We start from the raw sequence: 23,150 nt of genomic DNA, 5'->3' as shown, positions 1-23,150 counted from the left end.
TGACTAATTCAAAGGAAAAACATTACGAATTCTAAACGTCATTAATCAATATAATGTTATAACAAATGTATATTTGTGCTCGTAGATATTTATTTCAAGAAGAATAAGTTAATTTAAGTTGGTAAGAAAGGGGCAGATATTATAATTTGTATAACGTAAATATTCAAAACCGTTGTTTTACCATGCCTGTATAATGTCTGTAATAATGTTTACGGTTTACATAATTACTCTAACAAAGTAGAAATATATAAAAAGTTTCCATAAAACAGTGGGCAATGTCTAGACTGGATTTCTTCTGTTCTTTTTTATCAAATATATAACTACATGGATATAAATATATATGGAAGTATACTAACTACGCATTCAATTAAAAAAGGTATACACAAGGGTTGTTCAAATTACAAAGAATTTGAATTTTATATCATAAAATTACAAAATCGATTACGACATAGATTTCGAATAACAATATGCAATTACAACACATTTTTTGCAAGAATGAATATTTGCATTAATCTAGCAAGAAACATGTATGTACCTACGTTCGAAACTGTGTTAATTGAGGAATGATAAGAATGCTAAGGTTGGCATAAATTTGCGTAGTTTTGTTTAGCAATTTACTTCATCTGCGATGTGCTATAACCAATAAAAGATATTTCATTCCGTGAATGTGGAATTATCAACAATTGTTACGTATACCTCGTTTCATTTTAACAAACAATTTTATACAAGAAATAGAATAATTTTTTTGAATATATAATTATTTCTAAATATAACTTTCAATATTTTAACTATACAATGACATAAGAAAAAGAATCATCTTTGTATAAGCATTAATCAATTCTACAAAAAAGGCGAGAGAGGTCACTAACATCGTCGAATAATATTATTCAAAAATTATTTTAGTTTCATTAAAATGGAACTTTAAAGAAGTATATGTTCTATAGAATGTTAGAACTTGAGTAATCTTTTAATTATTTATTTAGATGTAGATACATTTATTGTTCAAATGTTTATGAATAGTGTACATAAAAAAATGTGACAATTTTGTTGATAGTAACAAAATATAATTAATTTTTTTTATTAATCAACGTTAATCGTGAAAAATTCGCAATATCCTTTATTGCGACATGAAAAGCTTTATTTGATCACAAAGTGGAATTTTGATAACTTTTCTTAATATATTTTATAGTGAATATTTTTTCAATTTAATCATTGATTTTTTTCAGTATCATTAATAGAATAATCATTAATAGAATATTGAAAAACTAATAGAATATTAATTGCTGTAGGTGCAATAAAATCACAGTGAGTAGGTAGTCTTAGTGATTCGTTGTCAACGTTTCTCACCCAGATGATTACCGATCTACCTTAACCTAAATCAAATTATAGTTTCTGAAATACGTGGAGAAAGTAAATCATTGTTCTAATAATTTATTCTATGATTAAAAAGCAATGACATGGTGTTTATAAAGTGATTCAGTTTATATAGTTTGATACCTTCGTGCGAAACATAAATAAATATGAATATTTACATAGTTTCACGTTAGTGAAATGAAGTGATTTGGTGTAAATAGATTATATAAAAAAGAAGAAAAAATTATGTTACTTCCTATGTACTGATCATATCGGAAGTATTTTTGGTACTTAGTCACATATTGTTCTAAAATTTTGTTACTGTTATTGATTCGTGTAGAATTAATAAATCTTTTTTGACAATAAAAAATAAAAAAATATGTATGTATGTTAAGATGTCAGAAGTTACTCAAATTTCTACTTGGTTCTAAAATTGCAAATAATTTATAACATTGTGTTTCATTATATACAAGATATTTAATAAAATTTTGAAAAGTGTATAATGATAATTTTATTACAGAATAGCATTGAAAAAAATAAAGCTGTTTATAATCTAACTTATTGAAATGATGATGGAGTTGAGTCATAGTTTGACCCTCAATGAAGATGCCCTTAATCAAATCCCTGAGGCTAAACGGCCAGTTTTTATATTTGAATGGTTACGCTTTTTGGATAAAGTTTTAATAGCTGCACAAAAGGTATTATTTATTTAAATAATTAAGGATATGTATGTGTCACATTTATCTATAACAATATTTTCTTATTACATCTGGTTGACATGTACAATTGTGTCTGGAATGATATCGTATTTTTAGAGTGACATTAAAGGATGTCAACAAAAACTGGTAGAACAATTAACTAAACACATGCAAGGTGCCCCTGGTCCTCCTACACGACGACTCATTGCAAGATGTCTTGCTACTTTATTCAGTGTTGGTGATACATTTTTGCTCTTTGATACAGTCAATAAATGCAATGATATTCTCCGAAATAAGGACGATTCTCCAAGTTTTCTCCCAACAAAATTGTAAGCAATGGTTTTTGCTGCATTTATTTTTTATTTAATAATTTTTACAAAGGGCACAATATATTAAATTTTAAACTGTTTATAGAGCTGCTATATGCTGCGTTGGATGTATGTATGAAAAACTAGGAAGGATGATGGGTAGATCATATGAAGAAACTGTACAGATTCTAATAAAGTCTTTACGCTCTGCAGAATCACAAACTCGAATAGAAATTATGCATACTCTTGAAAAGGTAATATCATTAAATCTACAAAATGTAGAATTATATTTTATATATTATATAAATTTAATTTATTAGGTATGTGCTGGCATGGGATCTGCAATTACGAATGTTCATAAAGAAATATATAAAGTTTCTAGACATTATCTCACAGATAGAGTAATGGCTGTAAGATGTGCAGCTGCAAAGGTATTTTATTATTATTTTTTTTTTTTTGACATTTGATGTACAAATTACTGAAAATATATATTTTTAATAATATTTACAGTGTTTATTGGAAATGTTAAATCATGCTTCATTTTTATATACAACTGAAATAGAGAGTGTTGCTACGCTTTGTTTCCGAGCATTTGAAGGTTCAAATTATGAAGTAAGATGTGCAGTTGCAAAACTATTAGGTACACTTGTGGCAATGACTCAACTTCCAGCTCCAAAAGGGAAAAATCCATCAGGTACTTTAAATGGATATATTTAATTATTATTATGTATCAGCAAGAGATACTTACGTTAATTATTATTTTTCTTTAGTAACACAGAGCAAAAACTATAAGCAAATTTCACTTGATGAAGTACTAAATATTTTAATGTCTGGCTTTTTGAGGGGTGGAGTAGGTTTTTTAAAAGGTACTGGAGAAATAATAAAAGGAAATTCTAGTGTAAACAGAGACGTTCGAGTTGGAGTCACTCATGTAAGAAAAAATATACAAATTTTATAAAGTTAAATGACTAATAATTTACTTTATTAATATTCTGCAGGCATATGTAGTATTTGTCCAGATGTTAGGAGGTTCATGGCTTGAACGTAATGTTGGTGCATTGGTTGCACATGTACTTGATCTTGTAACTAATCCAAAGGCTGCTAGTTCACACGTCGATGCTGTCTATTCTAGAAAGTGTGTTAATTTTATATTACATGGCACTATTGGAAAGTTATTGGGTGAAGGAGCTCAAGCTGCTGCATGCAAAGAAATAGCACATATTATTCTGAAACAAATGAATTCTATTGGTAAAGTTGTTAATATTCATTATAACAATATTATAATAAGTTATACTTACATTAATTATTATTTTTGAATTTTTAGATTTTAGTCCTGAAAATGCTAAGGATTGTAACCAGGAAACATTATTTAGTCAACATCTGTTAGTCTGTGCATTGCAGGAAATGGGGAACTTAATCTTAGGATTGGGTACAACAGCTTGTAATTTATTGTCCGATCAATCCTTAAGTATGTACTGTATATTCATAATTTGTATATATATTTATTTATTTTTTAATCATTATACTAATTTATATGATATCTCAGGTTTAATTGATACAATCATGGCTGTCCTTGTTCATCCGTGCCAAGCAGCTCGACTTGCAGCCTCTTGGTGTTTACGTTGCATTTGTGTAGCAGTTCCAAGTCAAATAACACCTCTGATTAATCGCTGCGTGGATGGAATTGAAAATATGCGTAGCTCACCAGAAGCAATAGCTGGATATAGCAGTGCTTTAGCTGCAGTTCTTGGTAGTGTTCGTTTATCACCACTTGGAGTTCCTCATACGAAAGGAAAAGTAATTATTTTCATAGGACTTTCACATTTCTTTATACAATTATATACTATGAAGTAATCAAAAAATAAATATTTCCATATTATTAAGTAAAAATTATGCATTTCCGTTGTTAGATCATTTTCAATACTGCAGAAGAACTTCTAAGGAGCGCAAGTCAAAATAGTCGTTTATCACTGAATAGAACACATGCTGGATGGCTTCTAATTGGAGCTATAATGACTCTTGGTATGATATCAGTAATTTAGATTTACTAAACATAATAATTATAAATGTAATAAAATATATGATTATATTTACATACATTAATTATCCAGGTACGGCTGTCGTGAAAGGATTACTGCCTAGAATGTTACTACTCTGGAGAAATTCTTTTCCTCGTTCAAACAAGGAACTTGAAAGTGAGAAAGCTAGAGGTGATGCTTTTACTTGGCAAGTAACCTTGGAAGGTCGAGCTGGTGCATTATCGGCAATGCACAGTTTTCTATTACACTGTCCAGAGCTTTTAAATGACGATATCACAAGACGACTTCTGACACCAATTGAGTCTGCATTGGCAATGTTAACTAAGTATTTAATCAATACTTTTTCTTTATATGCAGCAAGTATTTACAATATTACGTTATTGTAGTATATATTTAAAAATAACGTTTCAGTTTGTCACCTGTATTGAAAAATTATGGACAACAATTAAAAGCTCCAGCTGCTATGGTTCGTTTACGTTTATATGAAACATTATTACTATTACCACCTCAAACTTTTGAAGGTAATTAAAAATACTTATGATTATAAAAACTTAGCTTATGATATTATGTATTAACATTTTGAACACATCATATACTAAATAGGTTCATATACGCATCTTCTAAGAATGTTGGTATCAGAATTTACATTGATCGAAAATCCTGGAAATACTACGACATCATTATTACGCGCAGTTTGCCATGCTAATGATTCTGTAATTCTTGGAACATGGTTACAAGAAACTGACCACCGTACAATAGAAGACCAAGTAGGTATTTTAATTTATACATACCAATATTGAGATATATTTTATAATAGGGATTCCAGATTTTTTTCAAGGCATTCTACATCACTACATCTACAATATAATAGCATAACAACACACGCTATTAATATGTTTTTCATTTAACATTATCGAAATTTATTGATATAGAAACGTAATCAAATAACTAAAGCAGACGTATTGTAAAGAGTGTATTTCAACATGGCATATGTTATATTATTTGAAATTAATGCATAATATCTGTACTCGTGTCTAGATGGAACCAAACAGAAGGGCAGATTTGGAACATGTGAGTAATGTTCTATGAAGCCTTTCATTATTTTGTAATACTTTCTTTTTATACTTTCTGCAAGTGATTGTAATATTTATGTTTGTAAATTTACTTATGATATAGTGGTAATTGATATTTAGACCGATAATTTAAATTTCTTCCTTAGTTTCCTAAGTACTCATTACATTATGTTTTGCTTTTATCTTTATTTGTTTTCTGTAATAAAACTTATAAGGAAATAATTTTAACTTATTATAAAAGCTAATATTAAGTAATTTTTTATTCATAGATTGTGTTGGTATCGATATTTATACTGTTTATTCAGTATTGTTTATTAAAAATTGTTTACTTCACATTTTATACTTATTTTAGCTGCAACCCAACAGTGCTGCTGGTTCTGGAGCTTTGGAACACAATCCGTGTTGTCTTTACAGACCAGTGCCACAAGTAAATATTTCAAAAATGTTAAAAACATAGTAAAATATAGAATTGTAAAGGTCTTTAACTTCAATAATATTGTTTTTAGGATGAAATAATTCCTGGTCCTTTACCTTTGGGAGTTGCTGTTATTGATCTATCAGTATCATTGTTTGGTCAAATTTTTCCACGTGTAGCGAATAAACATAGATTACAAATGTTAGATCACTTCAGTGAGTGCATAAAACATACAAAATCTGGTAGGCAGGAAGCGATACAAATGAACGTTTTCACGGCTGTACTGAGTGGCTTAAAAGGTCTCAATGAAGCAAAAACTGGATTTGGTCAAGAAGATGTAAAGAAATCTGCCACTAATCTCATTATTGTAAGAATTTGTTGTGTTTTTCACATTATATATATTTTTTAAATCAGTACATATAGCTAAATGATATTTAATATTGTTCCATGTGTATTACAGAGCGCTTTAGTAAGCAGCAATTCAATATTAAGATGGGCAGCAGGAGAAGCTGTTGGAAGAATGGCTCAAGTTATTTCTGATCCCAAATTCACAGCTGAATTGGCGCAAACAAGTTTTGATCGCTTAAAATCTGCTCGTGATGTTGCGAGTAGAACTGGTCATTCTTTAGCGTTAGGATGCCTTCATAAATACGTGGGTGGAATGGGGTCTAGTCAACACCTCAACACAAGTGTCAGTATCCTACTTGCACTTGCTCAAGACAATTCTTCTCCTGTAGTACAAGTAAGATCATTGTGTATAAATATGTCTCTTTCATATACGTTTACAGTACTTTTATATGTTTTAATAATAATTCATAGTCCAACTTACAAACAAGAAGAATTAATATTGTACTTCTATCTAGGTATGGGCGTTACATGCTCTTGCACTTATAGCTGACTCTGGTGGACCAATGTTTCGAGGCTATGTTGAGCCTACATTGTCTTTAGCATTAACTCTTCTTCTCAATGTTCCTCATTCCTATATTGATGTACATCAATGTATAGGAAAAGTACTGTCAGCACTTATTACAACAATAGGGCCAGAATTACAAGGTTAGCAGTTTTTTTGTGATACTAAAAAATCATTATAGCTTAAATAAAAAGTAATATTTACTTTTGCAGTATAAATATAATTATATTTGCAGGTAATACATCGACAATTTGTATGGCACGGTCGTCATTTTTGTGTGCGTGTGCTATTATGCAAGATCATCAAGATCCTCTTGTACAAGCAGAAGCTACAGGATGCCTTCAACAATTACATTTATTTGCACCTAGACACGTCAATTTGTCGTCTCTTGTTCCTACATTATGTGTAAGATTTGTATTATATAATGCAAACAATATGAATAATAGTATGTTTTATATTAATATTATTTTATTTATAGCGAACTTTATCAAGCAATCATCTACTTTTACGCAAAGCCGCAATATCTTGTCTTCGTCAACTAGCTCAACGAGAAGCAAAAGAAGTATGCGAACATGCAATGACATTAGCTAACGAAAGTCGAGACACTAATATTGTAGAAGGCCTTGTTATAACTGAAACTGGTCTTCCGGGTGTACTGTTTAGTATGTTGGACACAGAAACTGATAGTAAATTAATCAAGGATATCCATGATACATTAACCAGTATGCTGCAAATTTTAGCAGCAGATAATCTATCTCAGTGGTTATCTCTATGTAAAGACGTTCTTACAATAGCTTCAGGTATAACATGCATTAACAAAATTATGTAAGTTTCAAATTAAATAAAACTACAAAATTCTCGAATTTCATATAGAAACATGTACTAATGAAGATGGAAATACCATCAACGTTGAAGATAGCGCTGTGGATAATGATAATACAGATGCAGAAGGAGATGATGATCAAGCTGAATTTCACGCCGATGAATCCACAAAGCAACGACCAACTATCACTCCACGGTGGCCAACTAGAGTTTTTGCAGCACAGTGTGTTAGAAGAATCGTAGCTGCTTGTGTAAATAATAAACAAACACATTTTGACCTCGCTTTAGCCAAAGAGATGCAAATGTCTAAAGGAAAAAGTATGGATTCTTTGAACTGTCACAATTTTAATTAGTATCCGGGTTTACTAATTTTTCCAAATTTCAGGTGACTTTTTGGTATTGCATCTTTCTGATTTGGTGCGAATGGCGTTTATGGCTGCGACCAGTGATTGTGATCCTTTACGACTCGAAGGTTTAAAAACACTTCAAGAGATTATAGATAAATTTGCAAAAGTTCCTGAACCAGAATTTCCTGGGCACCTGTTACTTGAACAGTTTCAAGCACAAGTAATTTATAAGCTATAAGTATAAAAATTCAAATATTTTAAAGGAATTTTATATTTTTATTTAATAATTTAATTAATAGGTTGGAGCTGCGTTAAGGCCTGCATTTTCTGCGGAAACAGCATCACATGTTACGGCCGCAGCTTGTCAAGCATGTAGTGCTTGGATTGGAAGTGGAGTTGCCAGAGATCTTAATGATCTTCGTAGAGTACATCAGTTGCTCGTATCCTCTCTAGAAAAATTAAGAGAGGGACATACACGACCGCAGCTTTATAATGAAAGTTTGTTAACGCTTGAAAGATTAGCAATACTAAAAGCTTGGGCAGAGGTAAATGATAAATATACAATTAACATTTAATAAAAAAATACCATGTTATATATTGCTTTATTTAATATATATATTTTTTTAGGTATATGTAGTTGCTATGATAAGAGATGGTGCTGCATTAAACAGTAAAGATACATTGAATCAAAATTCAAATCAAGTTGATGTTGAGAATGATGAAGATTTTGGAAAATTTGAGTTTCAGACTGAAAGTTTATTAAGTTTGGTGCAACCAGAATTACTTAGTTTGAGTCAATACTGGTTAGCTGCTCTGAGAGATCATGCTTTACTCTCTTTACCTCCAGGTATAGTCATTTTTGCCTGTTGTATAGTATATTTTAAATAACACTTAATGTGACAGTAATAATAAACAATTCCTTGTATTATAAGAATTTTCCAGTCAATTACCACACGATGGAGGTGCTTTTTATACAACAGATACAATGGAATCTGCTCGACCTCATTACGCAGAATCGTGGGCACCAATTCTACATGCTGCAACACTCTGGCTTAATGCAAAAGGTTTTGGTCTAGAAGAAACTAAAAATGAAGTAAAAACATCAAATGCAACCAATAATAATAATAATAACAATAATGATGTGTCTCTTAAAACGAATACTAATGTTGAACGTTTTCATTTATTATTTGGTAAATAATTTTTAAGAATTGTTCTCTAGTTAAAATTCATTTAAATACTATTCTGTGATAACAAATATTACTTTCTGCCATGTATTTATTAAATGTTTCAGGTATATGTATGGAAGCTCTATGCAGTCCTCGATCTTCAGAATCCACTCAAAATATAGAAACATGTTTAAATGCTTTGTATACTTTACTAAACTCTACCTGGGCTCGTAAAGTATTAATTACGGATCGTTCATTACCAATCGAATTGTGCAATGTTCTTCACAGGTACATTTTCTATTGAGATAAATATAACTATATATTAAATTCAATATTTGTATGTATTTACACGTTTTATTGTTTTAGAATGCTATTAACAAGGGAAAGTTATGTAATTCAAATGATAGTAATGGAAGTTTTAAAACAAGTAATGAAAGCAGCGCAGGAAGATCTAGCAGAAAGAAAAAAAACTGAACTGAAAGGTAAAAAAAAATATATATATATAAATAGCATTTTTTGATTTTCATACATTAAAAAGAAGCTAGATATATACTAACTTATATGTGTGCATTATATTGTAACAGATGTAGCACCAGCACATAAAGAAAGTAATGAAATTCAAGAAGTAGATCTATTAGGAGAAGGTGAAGAAAGTGGTGAGCTCATGCCAGGTAAATCATTGGTATTTGCAAGTTTAGAAGTGTGTTTGTGCCTTTTGGTTCGTCAAATACCAGCGTTGAATCCTAATCCTGGTGGCACAACCGCAATTTTATCTCAAAGGGGATACATGCCATCTGAAGAAAGTGGAAAACTCATAGCAGCTGCACTTAATATAATGGAATCCCTCCCTACTCTTTGCTCTCCTCAAGGTAAATATTGACTACTACTTATTATTTAATTTAAATATACAAGATTCACAATAAAGGCTAACGTATAAATTGCACTCACTGTTAGGGGCTGTAGCAATTTTACCTACATTGCTGTATCTAGCAACTGGAGTAATAAGAGAAACTGCGGTACGCACTGACAATGAATGCAATAAAACAGGATCAGACATACCAGTTCATGCAGCTTTACATTGTATGAAGAACCTTACTACAAATAAGTATGCTAAGGATCATAGAAGTCAAGAACAGTGGACAAGTCTTTTACAAAGTGCTCTTGCTAAGATTATTGATCTTGCTAAAACAGGTACATGCCTAGATTTAATAGCAGATAAAATTTTGGTCTAAACATAAAAATGACATTTACTTAATCATAATTACTTTATAAAAAATATACTTATAGGAAATGATGAAACAAAAATGGACGAAGTAGCAATGATATTAGGTATTGCAGTATTTGTTCTTCATGCTTCCTCAGAAGTCGTAAGTGCTCCAAATCTACAGTTCCCTTGTATCAATCATTTTAGACATGCATTCCAATCAGAAAATACGATGGTAAGCATTGTAACTTCTTAATAATGCTTTTAAATGATGTTTATAATTTACTTATATTTTTCAATTTTTCAGGTTAAATTAAAGTGCGTTCAAACTTTAAGAACAATATTTTTGCACCCAGAACGTACAATAAGTACGCCTTATATTCATGCGCTAGCGCCAAGATTAGTGGAATATCTGTATAGCGACAAGAGTAAGCAAGTTACAAACGATTTGGAGTTGTCCTTCACTTTGGAGTGTGTTAGTACTGTTGAAGCTCTTATAGGACTTGCTGATCTTTCTCATCGTATGTAGTAATTTATTCCTTTATTACTTTTTCTTAATAGTATTTCTCATTTTACGCTAAGAATAATCAGTTTATTAAAATTAGATTAACATTTTGATAAAACTATGTTACATGCAATTCAGGAGACCTTTTACAAGGTGTGTAAAGAATAGTAGTATATTTCAAGTTTTAAGTGGTAGAATGTATTTCAATTGTTATATTACATTATTTTCTTTTATTATTAAAATGATTACGACGTAATCTATTGTTTATATATAACTAGGTATACAGATGCTGACTTTACTTGTGCCAATCCTAATTAATTATTTATTGGAGGGAGATCAACTACAACATGCTTCCAAATATCAGTTAAATCTTCATCAGCAGAGCTTTCAATGGCTTAACAAAATAGGACCAAAATATCCTCAGGTATTCTATTTGTATCATTTAATATAAAATTTTAAACGAAAATGTAAAAACATCAAAAAATAATATTACTTATATTACTTGAAACAAATCAGTTTATTTTGTTTATTTAATAAGATATATGTATCTTAATAATATGTTTTGGCAATAAATTTAAATCCTACTTACATTTTCAATCATATTCCATATGTTAAAAGGCATTGATTTAAATAATTACTATATATGAAAGAAGTATATATTATCAATCTCTAAACATTTATTTCTTATTTTAGGAATTTAAAACGTTAATGTCACAGTCTACTGAACTGAAAACTAAGTTAGAAAATGCAGTAAGATCTACTCATCAGCAAGCACAAAGGCATACCCGACCAGTAGATCTCGTAAAACCACAAATTAAGATCTCTACACCATCCATTAAGCTCAAAACGGATTTTTCAAATTTTAATTAAAATTTCTTATCACATTATTTAACACATTATGTACCTGTTCAGGCACATGCAGTCTACTTGTTATTTCTGCAAATTATCCAACGTGCAAAGTTAAACATAGTTCCATCCAAACGAACTCTTTGTAATTCATATTTCTTACACAACCAGGAAGTATATAAGTATATTCTAGGCAAGTTAAAACCTTCTGTTACCAATTTTATCAGTCATTTATTTTACTCTTGTAGCTTAATAAACTGTAAATTGGTACACACGTATTAAATGAAACATAAAGTCTACTATATTTCATTAATCGTAATTAACAGAACTTTTATACTTGCTAATTTGAGTTTATAACTATATTAAATGAATGTACATTTAGATATATTTAAAAAAATGTTCCAAAAGTCAAACTCAAAGCCTGAAATAAATATTCTCACATTGACAAATCTAAAGATAAAGCATGACAAGTATTCTGTGTGCGGTATACAATGTGTAAAGAATAGTGTTAATAATGATATTAACAAGTAATAATAAATGAATATTGTATTAATTCATTAGCTAACCTCCGTAAATAATAATCTGTAGAACAGATCTAACCGAATATCTTCTGTACAAGGTATATTTTAATTACGAGAATTTTTACCTCCATAGAATGTCGTTGAATAGAAATTTATTTGTTAATACTTATTTATTAACACATATTGATATTTCGAGAAAGAAACAGGCACTGAATTTAAATCTAAAGAAATGGAGTAAATTAGCAAAATAATTTATTACTTTAGAAAATTTGCTTTTCTAAAGTCTTTTCTATAAATTTATTTATATTTTTATAAATTAAGAAAATTATTGCTTTCTTCTTTTTAAGTCATTTTTACCAATTATATAACAAAGAATTCCATAAATTTTAAAAATTGTATAATTATATTTATATTTATTTAAAAATGTAAAATTGAACCTTATAGAAATGATCCACTTATTCATAGTCCATTTGATGCAATGAACTTAAATAAGTTATTTTTCATACATGTTAATAATGTAAGAATGTAATACTCTGTTATTGGTACAGTGAAATTTATAATGTCGCTAATTAAAGTGATATGTTTCTCGTAATTTTTAAATATCTTTTAAAACTTGGTTCAAGATAATTCATAATGATACCAACTTATAGAACTTAATTTAATATTAGTAAGTAGTACAAGTAATTTAACTTCTTTAATAATACAAATCAACGACATTAATTCCTTTTATATAACAATATGACTATGGTGACTAAGAGCACCATACAATATTGTATACGGTAAGATAAGTTAATTAAATAAAAATATTACTATGTCATAAAATTAATAAAAACCGCATAAATGATATTAAAGAAACATAGAGATAATAAAGTAGCAAGTGACTATTAAATATAATTGAAATGATGAAACACAAGAATTCATTTCTTCCACCTAGTAAGATAGTAGATAACGAAACATGAAAAATGTATGTCATCGTTGTTGTTACACTACATAATTATTCAAACATATTTAAAAAAGAAGTAGATGTATCAATTATCAAATTTCTTTTTATACATAGAAAATTTCTGCAATAAATTATGATTATGCAATAAGAATTTTAAAGAGAGCATTTAAAATATTTATTTAACGAAAAATATAATGATATATATTGAAATCAGAATGTTATTGTGTTGATTTAAAAATCTATTTTTTATATTGGCTATTATATTAATTTTTGGTGTAAATTGTATTATATGCATTAAAATCATAGAAATATATATACTTTGATCTTAGAATAATTTTACATTCAATGCTCTAATGCACGTTTTAATTGTATGTATTATAATATTGTACAACATATGAATAGTAATATAATAAAAATATACTATCAATATTATTCAGAAGTTTATTCTGATATTAACAAGTAGTTATAAATGATTATTGTATTAATTCATTAGCTGACCTCCGTAAATAATAATCTGTAGAGCAGATGTAACCAAATATCTTCTGTATAAGGTATATTTTAATTACGAGAATTTTTACCTCCATAGAATTACCTCCATTTTTAATATGTGTTTAAATTAACAATATATTTGATTTGACTATTGTTCAAATATATATAAATAACCAAACTATGGTCGTATCTAAGTACATTGTGGAGTTTTTGTGAATGACTCAACACTTTTTAAAATATTAAGAGTGTGGTAAGCAAAGTTTTGGAAAATGTTACATGTCGTTCAAATTAAAACAAGTTATTTCTTATTTTATTTCGAAATATATAACAACATTTATCGACAATGCCATTATAAAATATCTATTTATAAAAGAGTGAAAAAACACCTTTGATCTTTCTACCAATTCAATCTCTGAACTTATCACCTTAAAGCAAAAGAGGGGACAACGATATAAGAAGAAACATTGCAATAGTCATTGTCAGTTTATCGAGTGTCGTGTAGGCTATAGCACGGTGGTTTAAGCCATAATAAATCATAGCAATATTAAATATTACATGTTAATGTAATTATATCAATTGATAACAATTGTTACATTAATTTTTATTATTTAGATTATTTCATTACATAAAATCGAAGTATATAATTAAAATTTTTACAAAATCATTTTGCATTGCCTCCCGGTACCAGTTTAATACAATGGTAAAAGCAAAAAAATTCGTAGTCGTGAAACATTTTCAAGGAGATCCAAAACCAACGGATTTAAAAATAGTTGAAGAAGATCTACCGTCTCTTCAGAATGGAGGTAAAGGTCGTTGGATCTATGTCTAATAACATAAAAAAGCGTACGAATTAGCATGTGGAACGTCAATTACATTATTAACGTGACCCAGTGTTTTATAAAATAAAAGATGTCTAATGTACTTCTTGATTTATTGTTGTATTTTTTATGTTTTTTATAACAGAAATAATATCTTATTCACTATATTTATAGCATGAAAGAATATATCGTAAATTAGTTAATTATCGATATTTCTGAATCTACAAACAGAAATGTTATCTTCTCTACAAGGTTTAAGTTTCTTTCCTCATAAATTTACATTAATGTGGTATTTGCGGACAAAGCTAACGGTATAATATTTTTTCATGCTAATATTATACATTTATTGCTTAAGTCTTAGATTCATTGAAGTTGCCAATTTTTAGCATCTTTACAAAAATGAAATACACAAGTTCTTTTTGTACAATATTATTTTATGCAATGTAATTAAATATGCAATGTAGTTTTTATTTAAATTTAATATTTCATAATTTTAATTATTTTTAGAGTTCCTTGTTCAGGCAGAATTTCTTTCTGTGGATCCTTACATGCGTCCTTATATTCAAAAATATCCAGTAGGAATTACAATGATTGGTTCACAAGTAGCTAAAATTATTGAATCAAAAAACTCAGATTTTCCAGTTGGAAAAAGAGTTATTGGTTACTTGGGATGGAGAACACATACAGTTGTTAGACCAGATTCATTCTCTAACGCAGATCTTGTAGAGCAAAAACCAATGATTTTACCTGATATAGGAGATTTTCCACCATCATTATGTTTAGGAGTTTTAGGAATGCCAGGGTAAGAATTGTTTAAAATGCAGAAAATTGTATGTTATGATTTTATATTATCTAAAAAGGAATTTCTTTTTATTTCAGAAATACAGCATATTTTGGCCTTTTAGAGCTTTGCAAACCAAAACAAGGTGAAACTCTTGTTGTAAGCGGAGCTGCAGGAGCTGTTGGTTCTCATGTTGGTCAGATAGGAAAAAATGTTCTGGGACTCAATGTTATTGGTATTGCTGGTTCAGATGAAAAATGTAAATGGCTCGTTGAGGAGCTTGGTTTTGACTATGCTATTAATTACAAAACAGAAAATATTGCAACTGCATTAAGGAAAGCTGCACCAAAAGGAATTGATTGCTATTTTGATAATGTATGCTGCAGTAGTGTGTTAGATTAATATATTAATTTTTATTTAGATTATACAATTGTAATAAGATTTTTATTTATGTTATTATTATAGGTGGGAGGAGATATTTCCAGTACAGTTATGTATCAGATGAGACCCTATGGTCGTGTAGCTATATGTGGAAGCATTTCTTCATACAATTTTGATGCTTCATCTTTGCCAAAAGCAACTATTCTTCAACCAGCTATTTTGTTCAACCAATTAAAAGTGGAAGGTTTTATTGTATCTCGTTGGAAAGATCGTTCGTCAGAGGGTATAAGCAAAAATCTTCAGTGGCTAAAAGAAGGAAAACTTCAATATCGTGAAACTGTTACAAAAGGTTTTGAAAATATGTTTAATGCATTTGTTGATATGTTACAGGGCAAAAATATTGGCAAAGCTATTGTTCAAGTTTGAAAACATATTATACATATCTTTTAAGTATAAAGTTGTTATTTTAATTGAACGAATTTGTTATCTTTGTATTATTAATTCTTTTAACGTAGGGTAAACCCATCCATTGAGATAAAATGGACATAAAAGAAAGTATAAATATTCCTATAAGCAACAAAACTATATCAAACTATTTTATAAAAAGTTTCCTCATTTTATTACTTCATTGCTATAACGTGATATTAATGTAATAATGATAAAATCAGTAACTAAAAATTTGTTAAAAAAGTGTCAATATCTCATTTAACTATATGTACATATATATATTTTTAATTATATATATATATATATGTATCTCCCAAAGTAGGTGGTATTGATTGGATACAAAAAAATGGAAACAGTTTTATCATTTATTAATGATTGTATTTTAAAAAAGTAAAACAAATAAAAGTTGATATTATTTTTCAGTTTTATGTTGCTAGCATCAGTTGCTTTATCATTATTGACAACTAATCAAATGTTAAGCTTTATATGTACCTAATAAATATATAGACCCATAGATAACAGAAAATCTGAGATTGGCATAGACAGTTTTATTGCAATATATTACACAGATTATAATGCATCACAATGAATAATTACATTTGGTTTTCGGATGCCAAATGGCATTACATGTACATATCTTAGGAATCGCAACATTAATTCTAGTACAACCTTATACAATACCTTACAGAAGACTTCGCAAACTTACATCCATCTCTAATTACAATATAGTACATTTGTCGATTTAGTTGAAATTTCATTGGGCCAAAGCTTTCGCGGTAGATTAATAAAAACATTGACTCGAAATTCAAACACGCGGTGCATAGGACAAAAATTTCAATTTCAATTAGTTCAAAAAGAAACTAATTTGAATTTAATTTATTTATACATACTCGAGCAAATATTTTTCACGAGGTTACTTTATAAACTCGTACCGTCGTCGAGAATCCACAATGACCACCGGTGAAGTAAACAAAAACTATATATATATGTACTGATCAATTTCCCAAAGTCCAAAGCACTTTTTACGCATTGAAGCTTCCCGATGCTACATTGCAAGAACGAAGCAAATTTCTTCACGTTGTAGATTTCATTTAGTACCCTATGAGATCCACCTTTGTGTTTACTGCTTCATGCGTGCTGCGAATCAAACGTAGTACGGTGAAACGTATGTATGTACTTATGTGTTTACAATACTCACATAAATGCTCGTCGATAAATTATTTTTGCTTTTTTTTTTCTTTTACTGACGAAACGTCATGACTTAACGTGGTTCATTTGAAACCGATGCGTCGCGCAGCTTCTTAGAAATTATTTGGATTTCTTTTAAATACATAGCGCGGCGGAAATCAATGTACAATAATAGGTAATAAATGCATAACAAACACAAGATAAATAACTTATTAAAATAGTTTGACATAAAATGTAGTTGTGTAATGACTAGGTGTGAATTGTACCACATGCATACTCCGGTTAACGTAATTCGACCGATTAGTAATTTATATCGTAACAATTCTGATTAAATACACAATTCTTTAAATGCTTAAACGATTTTTACTTTTAGCAAGAGAATGTTTCTGACGATATCAGTCACTTGCTTATAAACGTAATATTTCAAAGAGAATAAAGCTTTCTGTTAGAATAAAGCTTTTTGCGACGAGACTTCAACTTTCAGTTTCATGAACTTTCGTCCACAGTTTCGGTAATTTTTTTTTGAAAGATTTCCATTATCGATTCTGCCACGATTTTCGTCGTGCTTCGTATTTCTATCAAATTACTTTACATTTTCTGATGCGAACCAGAATGAAAGTGCAATATCGAGTATCACAGAGAGTAAAGTTACATCTATGCGAAGATGACTTCCGTTCTCGGATCACGCGACAAAACAGAAAATACCATCGCTAAATACAGATTGTCTCTCGGTCGAATGACCGAAAATCATTGACAGCTTCCGATCTCAGGATACACATAGGAGAAAATCTCTCTACCGATTTCTTCGTCAAAATTGATTCACGATGAATCTCGAATCGTTCCTGGCGAGTCACAATCCTGATCAACTCGATCTTCCATACGTGAATCCTGAATCTTTACACGAATCGCAATTGAATCTGCGAACAGACACATTAGGATCTTTTGGTTAGGATCTAGGGTGGGTAATTCATTACACGACATTGATTTCCTCGTCCATCTTACTCGCTGTTCGTGAATCCTTGATCGTTTCCTGCGAATCGTTTCGTCGAGTAGACACGTTCCTGTCAGGATGTTGCGCAAAGAAATTTTATCACGTGACGTTGATCTCCTCGTCCTCCTCGTTCTCCGTTTGTTCTTCCGGTCGCTGAGGACTCGTCAAGGGACTGACATCGCTCAAATCCATCCTCGGTCTGTCTCCATCGGCATCGCTTAAATCTGGATTCGGATTGTTCTTGTTCGGTAGTGTTTGCTCCCGCGAACCACCGGTTGCCAATAGTTCTCTCTCCTTGCTGTTTCTCCATTTCATTCGTCGATTTTGGAACCAGATCTTCACCTGTGACCAACAATTCCAAGATAATTAAATTTCGATCGCATTGTAACGTTATAGTTCTCTGTGGAACAATGTATTCAAAAAAAAAAACTTATCCACATTACCACAAATGTGTGTAAACGTGCTTCGATTTCTAATTGGTAGAGGGCGACTAGAAGCTGATTGAATGAGTTTTTTAAAGCTAGTTTACAAGATGCATTTGGCAATTGAGCGATCAATTCGGTCGACGTCTAATCGATCGATAATTCGTTTTGTTTGGATTTAAGTTCGTACTATCTGTTATACACGATTGACAGGGAAATGTCAGTTTCGTTTGTTTTATAAAAAATGTGGTATTTGATTTACTTTTTTGTTGGTGCTAAATGAGAAAGTAAACGAATAACCAGATTTACAAGGAGAAAGTAAGAAAAATAATATCGTTATCTTGTCCATGAAAGGTCTACAACAAAGGCGAATGTTTTTATTTAGGATGATTCTAAAGGAGTCGTTAATTTTATGATATACTTATCTATTATTGGTAAGAGGTTACGTAATTAGCAAGAAACAAGACTAACTACAGTTCGGTAATAGGTTAAGTTTCAACACTGATTTTATTGTTTCGTTTAAATGAATAAATAATGAAACGTATAAAGTAGTTAGCACTGTTACTCATCTTACTTTTTATATCTTATAATGTATGATTAAACAATCTATTATTAATTTAATACGAACACCCGACATTCTTTCTCGTCGAACTCTTCGCTTATCATTTTGCGTGATTAACGAAGCGCACGATGTATTTCGATGTTATCGACAAATACCATTTCATCTTGTTTTCACAGTACATTCTGGTTGACAAACATTTGAAGTAGACTAGTTTTCAATGGATGTATACCATGTGACTAAAGACATGATTATCATAAATCAGTGAATTAATGATATATCTAGCGATATCACTTGACCTTGATATTAATTTTACGAACTCATCGTTAATTTTGAAAGTCGCGTGCACCGAACTGATGCAAGCTACCAGGTAGAGTTACCACAGTAATGTTAATATAAATTAAATAGGTAAGTGAAGAAAAACGGTTTATGTTTCGTCACTTTTAAGTTAACAAATCTTTTTTCTTCAATATTGTATTTCTTTTTATGTTTCGTCTATTAATTTTATTTAATCGAGTTTATTTGATTTAGGAAATACTGTACCGAAGTGGATGTTTATTCGAGAACGATTTAAACGAAGCAATTTCTCCTTTTATATGTACGAAAGAATAAGAAGAAATCAAGAATGCAGGTTTAAGGTAGATATTTGCGTAAAGTCGAGTTAAACTGTCTTCGACGTTCGAATCCGACCAAAATGTCGATGAAATTCGTCTCAATCGTATCGAGTAAGGGGATTTTTTGCACGAACTCCCCCTCGTCGTTTAACGAGCATTAAACAAAGATTACATCGGAAAAATAGAGGGACCCCTTTCTGTGTTTAGCATATCAGTGATTTCGATTCTCCCGCGTTTCCCTGGGGTCATCTACCGAGGTCGACTAAATTCTATTACTTTTTAAACGATTCCTCTGTCGTCCCACCGTCCCCCAAATCATCTGTTTAACATTCCTAGAAAATACGAAGCCACGAGAATTTTTACACGACGTGTGCTTCTGAACCATTTAATAAATTGAAATACTAAACTCGATCCAACGATTCAGATTGAAATATTCGCGAAATTCTTGCATTTCAAATTTAAATTCTTTCGCAAACCATATCCGGACTATACACGAGCGGAATTATTCTCCCAATTATAGAATTATCTTTATTTTCCAATTATAGAATAAAATATTTTTCAGGTAATGCCAGAGGAAAAATATGGGGTGCCATTTGAAGAAAAAAAAATAATATCAACGATCTTAATTATTCTCGTAAAGAAATGACCTTGGAAAAAGTATAACGTTACACATGTCCCTTCGAACCGTTCAACTTGGGTCAAGCTGTACTTTCACTGAACTATAAATAACGGAAATAGTATTCCCATTTAAATGGTCCATTTTCGTAATCAGCCTGGAACTTTAATTGATAACTTTATTTCAACGAACGGCGCTAAAAGTAACGTAAATAACCCAATACTATCTCTGATATTTCGATGTTGTTGAATTTATTCTTTATCAGTTTTCGTTACAAAATTTTCGCCAAAATTTCCGGGAACGAGCGATACCGTTGGTCTCGAGCTTTTCTCTTCTTTCGTTTCCTCGTGAATGCGCGCGCTCGAGGGTAACAGGGTGGCGAGAAAGGGTGCGTCATTTTCGTATATTAAAGACCATGTATTACCGAACCGCTGAACGGGCCAACGTCAAACGCACATGAACTCTCCTGAAAATTTTCTCCTACCCCGCCCTTCCCCGTCCACCCTTCTCCACCACTCCTTCGCGGTACCCAATTTCTCCACCCTGTACGCCACTTTATTACACGAGCGTAGCCTTAAGCTATAATACATCGAAGCGTTGACCTCGCCGCGGATTGATTTACCTAAACTGCTTTTCGAATTTTCATCGATTGTCGGTGTGTGCACGTGCCCGTGTGTGCGCGTGTGTGTGCACTTGACACCCCACCGGACCCGAAGGTTTCGCCTTGGGGGTTGCCGAATAAGGCGTTGGAGCGCGTTACTACCCCTATTTCACCCTTTGCCTCTTTTCATGAACCGACCCGCGAAAACCGTGATACGTGATTTTCTTGTTAGCGAAGTGTCGAGCGTCTGGATGTTTGAAACTTTAATTCTCCACCGGTGCGTCCCGCGATATTAGAACGCCGTGGAAAGTTGCACCCCATTTAGAAAATTCGCTACGGTCGAAAGTTGTAACACACCGGTATAACGACCGAACCACGTTCTTCGTCGATCGATGAAAAATTGTTAAAACGAGGATCGAATTTCCTCGTTTTAAAAAGTATCGCTGGTTGTATCAATAGACGAGTGATACTTAAAAATTTACAATCGTTCGATAAAGATACTACGAATTCGAAAAGTAAGAGGGATACCGGGGAAAAGAAAATACGATTACGTATCTAAATATTCTTAGCTATTATACTTTTTGTAAAGAAATTAGACATAGGTGTAATTTATACTTAATTTTCTTCGTAAATGTGTACGTGTATTGTAACATTGCTTGTGTTTTTCAGAAAGGATCGGTCCAGACTCGAAAATAAAAGAAGGATTTAATTAAAGAGGAACAAATGAAGACAATTTCGCGTGAAATTGTCCATACACGGAATCAGAATTTCCACGAAAATATGAAACATCGATCCATTCGGGAACGAAACGAAAATAAATCTTACGCATCGTGGGTAAACAATTTGTTTTCAAGTTACACCGGGAATACGAGGTGGAACGCGATTTATAATTTCCTGTTTGTTTTAACGAGTCACTTTACAGATTATCAACAAATTTTCGAAACGCGTTCAACAATCTTTCTTGCCTGCGCTTGACGTCCGCGTGATTATTAATATTGCCCGGCTCGGTTGGAGAGGGGTGTGAAATTAATAAAAAGTTTATTATTCTTTAATATCTTATGGAGCATTTTATGGAACGTTTCCCGTTCACGCTTGTTCACCCGGAGTTGCGTGCACCTGACACGGTGAAACATGAACGAATTTGATGCGTCAATGTGCCTTTCGGCTTTTTTTTAACGTGAACGCGACCGAAGTTTCCACTAATAATAGATTTTCATGCTTGTAACGGGCTCGTTCTGATAGTCCATTGGTGCGTCAACAGTCAATCGTTTCTGGGATTGGAAATCAATCGCAGATGTGCGTAGCCGGGAACATTTTAACACAAATTTTAACGTTTAAAGTTTTACAGAAAAATATTTAACGGTTAGAGAAAATCGAAAATTATTATCATCGGTTAGAGAAAACGGATATTCTGTTATTTCTTGGGATTTGCGACATTTCGATGCGGGTGATTCTAAAATAGGGTACTTGAAATCTATGGTTGTACTCTGCATCTCAAAATCGAGGAAACCTAATTTTTAAAACCGAGTTCTAATCGACATTGGTTCGAATTGCTTGTTCTCGAAAAGTAATCGCAAGATAACAATTGTAACAATTTGTACAAAGATTACAGCAAGTTGTTGCAATCTTGAACAATCTCGAATTTTATTAAAACATCATTAATCAAAATTTCGATTTCTCTTGGTAAATTAAACATGTATTCTAAAACTCCTAGTTTGTATCTACTTTTGCACGTCTCTTCGTAATTATGTTTACACGTTAAATAATTTTTTCTTTGTTTCGAACAGAATTTATGTTATTACCAAACACATGTGTCTACGTCTGCACGTTGGGAGTCAAATCGGATTTATCTTGAAAACAAGAAGCACATGGACACATATTTATTAAAACCGGTTTCTTATATGTGCAGAATAGATTTGTAAATTTTGTGACGTTATTTTAGAAAGCACTCGGTGTCAGAGGATTTTTGTGTCCATAAAAGACGTTGTATTTCAATTTTAATAGTCTCGATGTTCTAAACACAATGATACAATTATATTGTAAATCTAAATATTCTGCTCTTGTATCAATTCAAACGAATTTAAAAATTATGA

The 23,150-nt window shown here is 31.0% G+C and overlaps 3 protein-coding genes and 1 long non-coding RNA gene across 10 annotated transcripts in view; 3 read left to right on the top strand and 1 right to left on the bottom strand.

Annotated features, from left to right (window-relative positions):
• Positions 1-1,448: 1,448 nt before the first annotated feature.
• Positions 1,449-12,223, top strand: LOC143144464 (HEAT repeat-containing protein 5B). 4 transcript variants are annotated; one of them, XM_076306899.1, is made up of 35 exons: positions 1,449-1,640; positions 1,874-2,051; positions 2,169-2,380; positions 2,466-2,613; positions 2,680-2,790; positions 2,870-3,053; positions 3,130-3,290; positions 3,358-3,607; positions 3,684-3,827; positions 3,906-4,156; positions 4,270-4,381; positions 4,471-4,723; positions 4,810-4,919; positions 5,002-5,165; positions 5,437-5,469; positions 5,824-5,898; positions 5,978-6,253; positions 6,347-6,628; positions 6,750-6,939; positions 7,032-7,201; positions 7,275-7,596; positions 7,670-7,936; positions 8,004-8,185; positions 8,265-8,510; positions 8,593-8,812; positions 8,898-9,155; positions 9,257-9,419; positions 9,498-9,613; positions 9,716-10,000; positions 10,086-10,322; positions 10,419-10,570; positions 10,643-10,856; positions 10,979-10,993; positions 11,119-11,264; positions 11,534-11,716. In XM_076306899.1, exons 2-35 carry the CDS (start codon positions 1,920-1,922, stop codon positions 11,708-11,710), a joined length of 6,258 nt encoding a protein of 2,085 aa, XP_076163014.1. In that variant the 5' UTR covers positions 1,449-1,640; positions 1,874-1,919; the 3' UTR covers positions 11,711-11,716. The 4 variants fall into 4 exon arrangements, with proteins under 4 accessions (XP_076163014.1, XP_076163016.1, XP_076163015.1 ...); XM_076306901.1 differs by lacking the exon at positions 5,437-5,469; XM_076306900.1 differs by lacking the exon at positions 10,979-10,993 and having other exon boundaries at positions 1,450-1,640; positions 11,534-12,223.
• A 1,898-nt stretch (positions 12,224-14,121) lies between these two features.
• LOC143144474 (prostaglandin reductase 1) lies at positions 14,122-16,094 on the top strand. Its single transcript, XM_076306914.1, has 4 exons — positions 14,122-14,442; positions 14,965-15,259; positions 15,337-15,613; positions 15,704-16,094. The coding sequence occupies exons 1-4, from the start codon at positions 14,337-14,339 to the stop codon at positions 16,043-16,045; spliced, it is 1,020 nt and encodes a 339-aa protein (XP_076163029.1). The 5' UTR covers positions 14,122-14,336; the 3' UTR covers positions 16,046-16,094.
• A 410-nt stretch (positions 16,095-16,504) lies between these two features.
• Dbx (homeobox protein Dbx) overlaps positions 16,505-23,150 on the bottom strand; it is a 37,154-nt gene continuing 30,508 nt past the window's right edge. Inside the window, exons 4-5 of the mRNA XM_076306913.1 lie at positions 18,257-18,587; positions 16,505-18,171 (exon numbers count right to left, since the gene is read on the bottom strand). Of these exons, the coding sequence (XP_076163028.1) occupies positions 18,345-18,587 (243 nt within the window). The 3' untranslated portion in view covers positions 16,505-18,171; positions 18,257-18,344. The remainder of the gene's footprint in view (positions 18,172-18,256; positions 18,588-23,150) is intronic.
• On the top strand, positions 18,256-22,622 carry LOC143144475 (uncharacterized). 4 transcript variants are annotated; one of them, XR_012991429.1, is made up of 6 exons: positions 18,256-19,101; positions 19,406-19,596; positions 19,758-19,864; positions 20,403-20,658; positions 21,727-21,887; positions 21,980-22,622. It is a non-coding gene; the product is annotated as an uncharacterized LOC143144475 (long non-coding RNA). The 4 variants fall into 4 exon arrangements; XR_012991428.1 differs by having other exon boundaries at positions 21,727-21,891; XR_012991426.1 differs by having other exon boundaries at positions 21,727-22,622.

The sequence above is a fragment of the Ptiloglossa arizonensis genome, chromosome 3, assembly GCF_051014685.1.
Source record: "Ptiloglossa arizonensis isolate GNS036 chromosome 3, iyPtiAriz1_principal, whole genome shotgun sequence".
Lineage (NCBI taxonomy): Eukaryota > Metazoa > Arthropoda > Insecta > Hymenoptera > Colletidae > Ptiloglossa > Ptiloglossa arizonensis.
The sequence above is the reverse complement of the archived record's forward strand: the minus strand, read 5'-3'. Positions and strand labels throughout refer to the sequence as shown.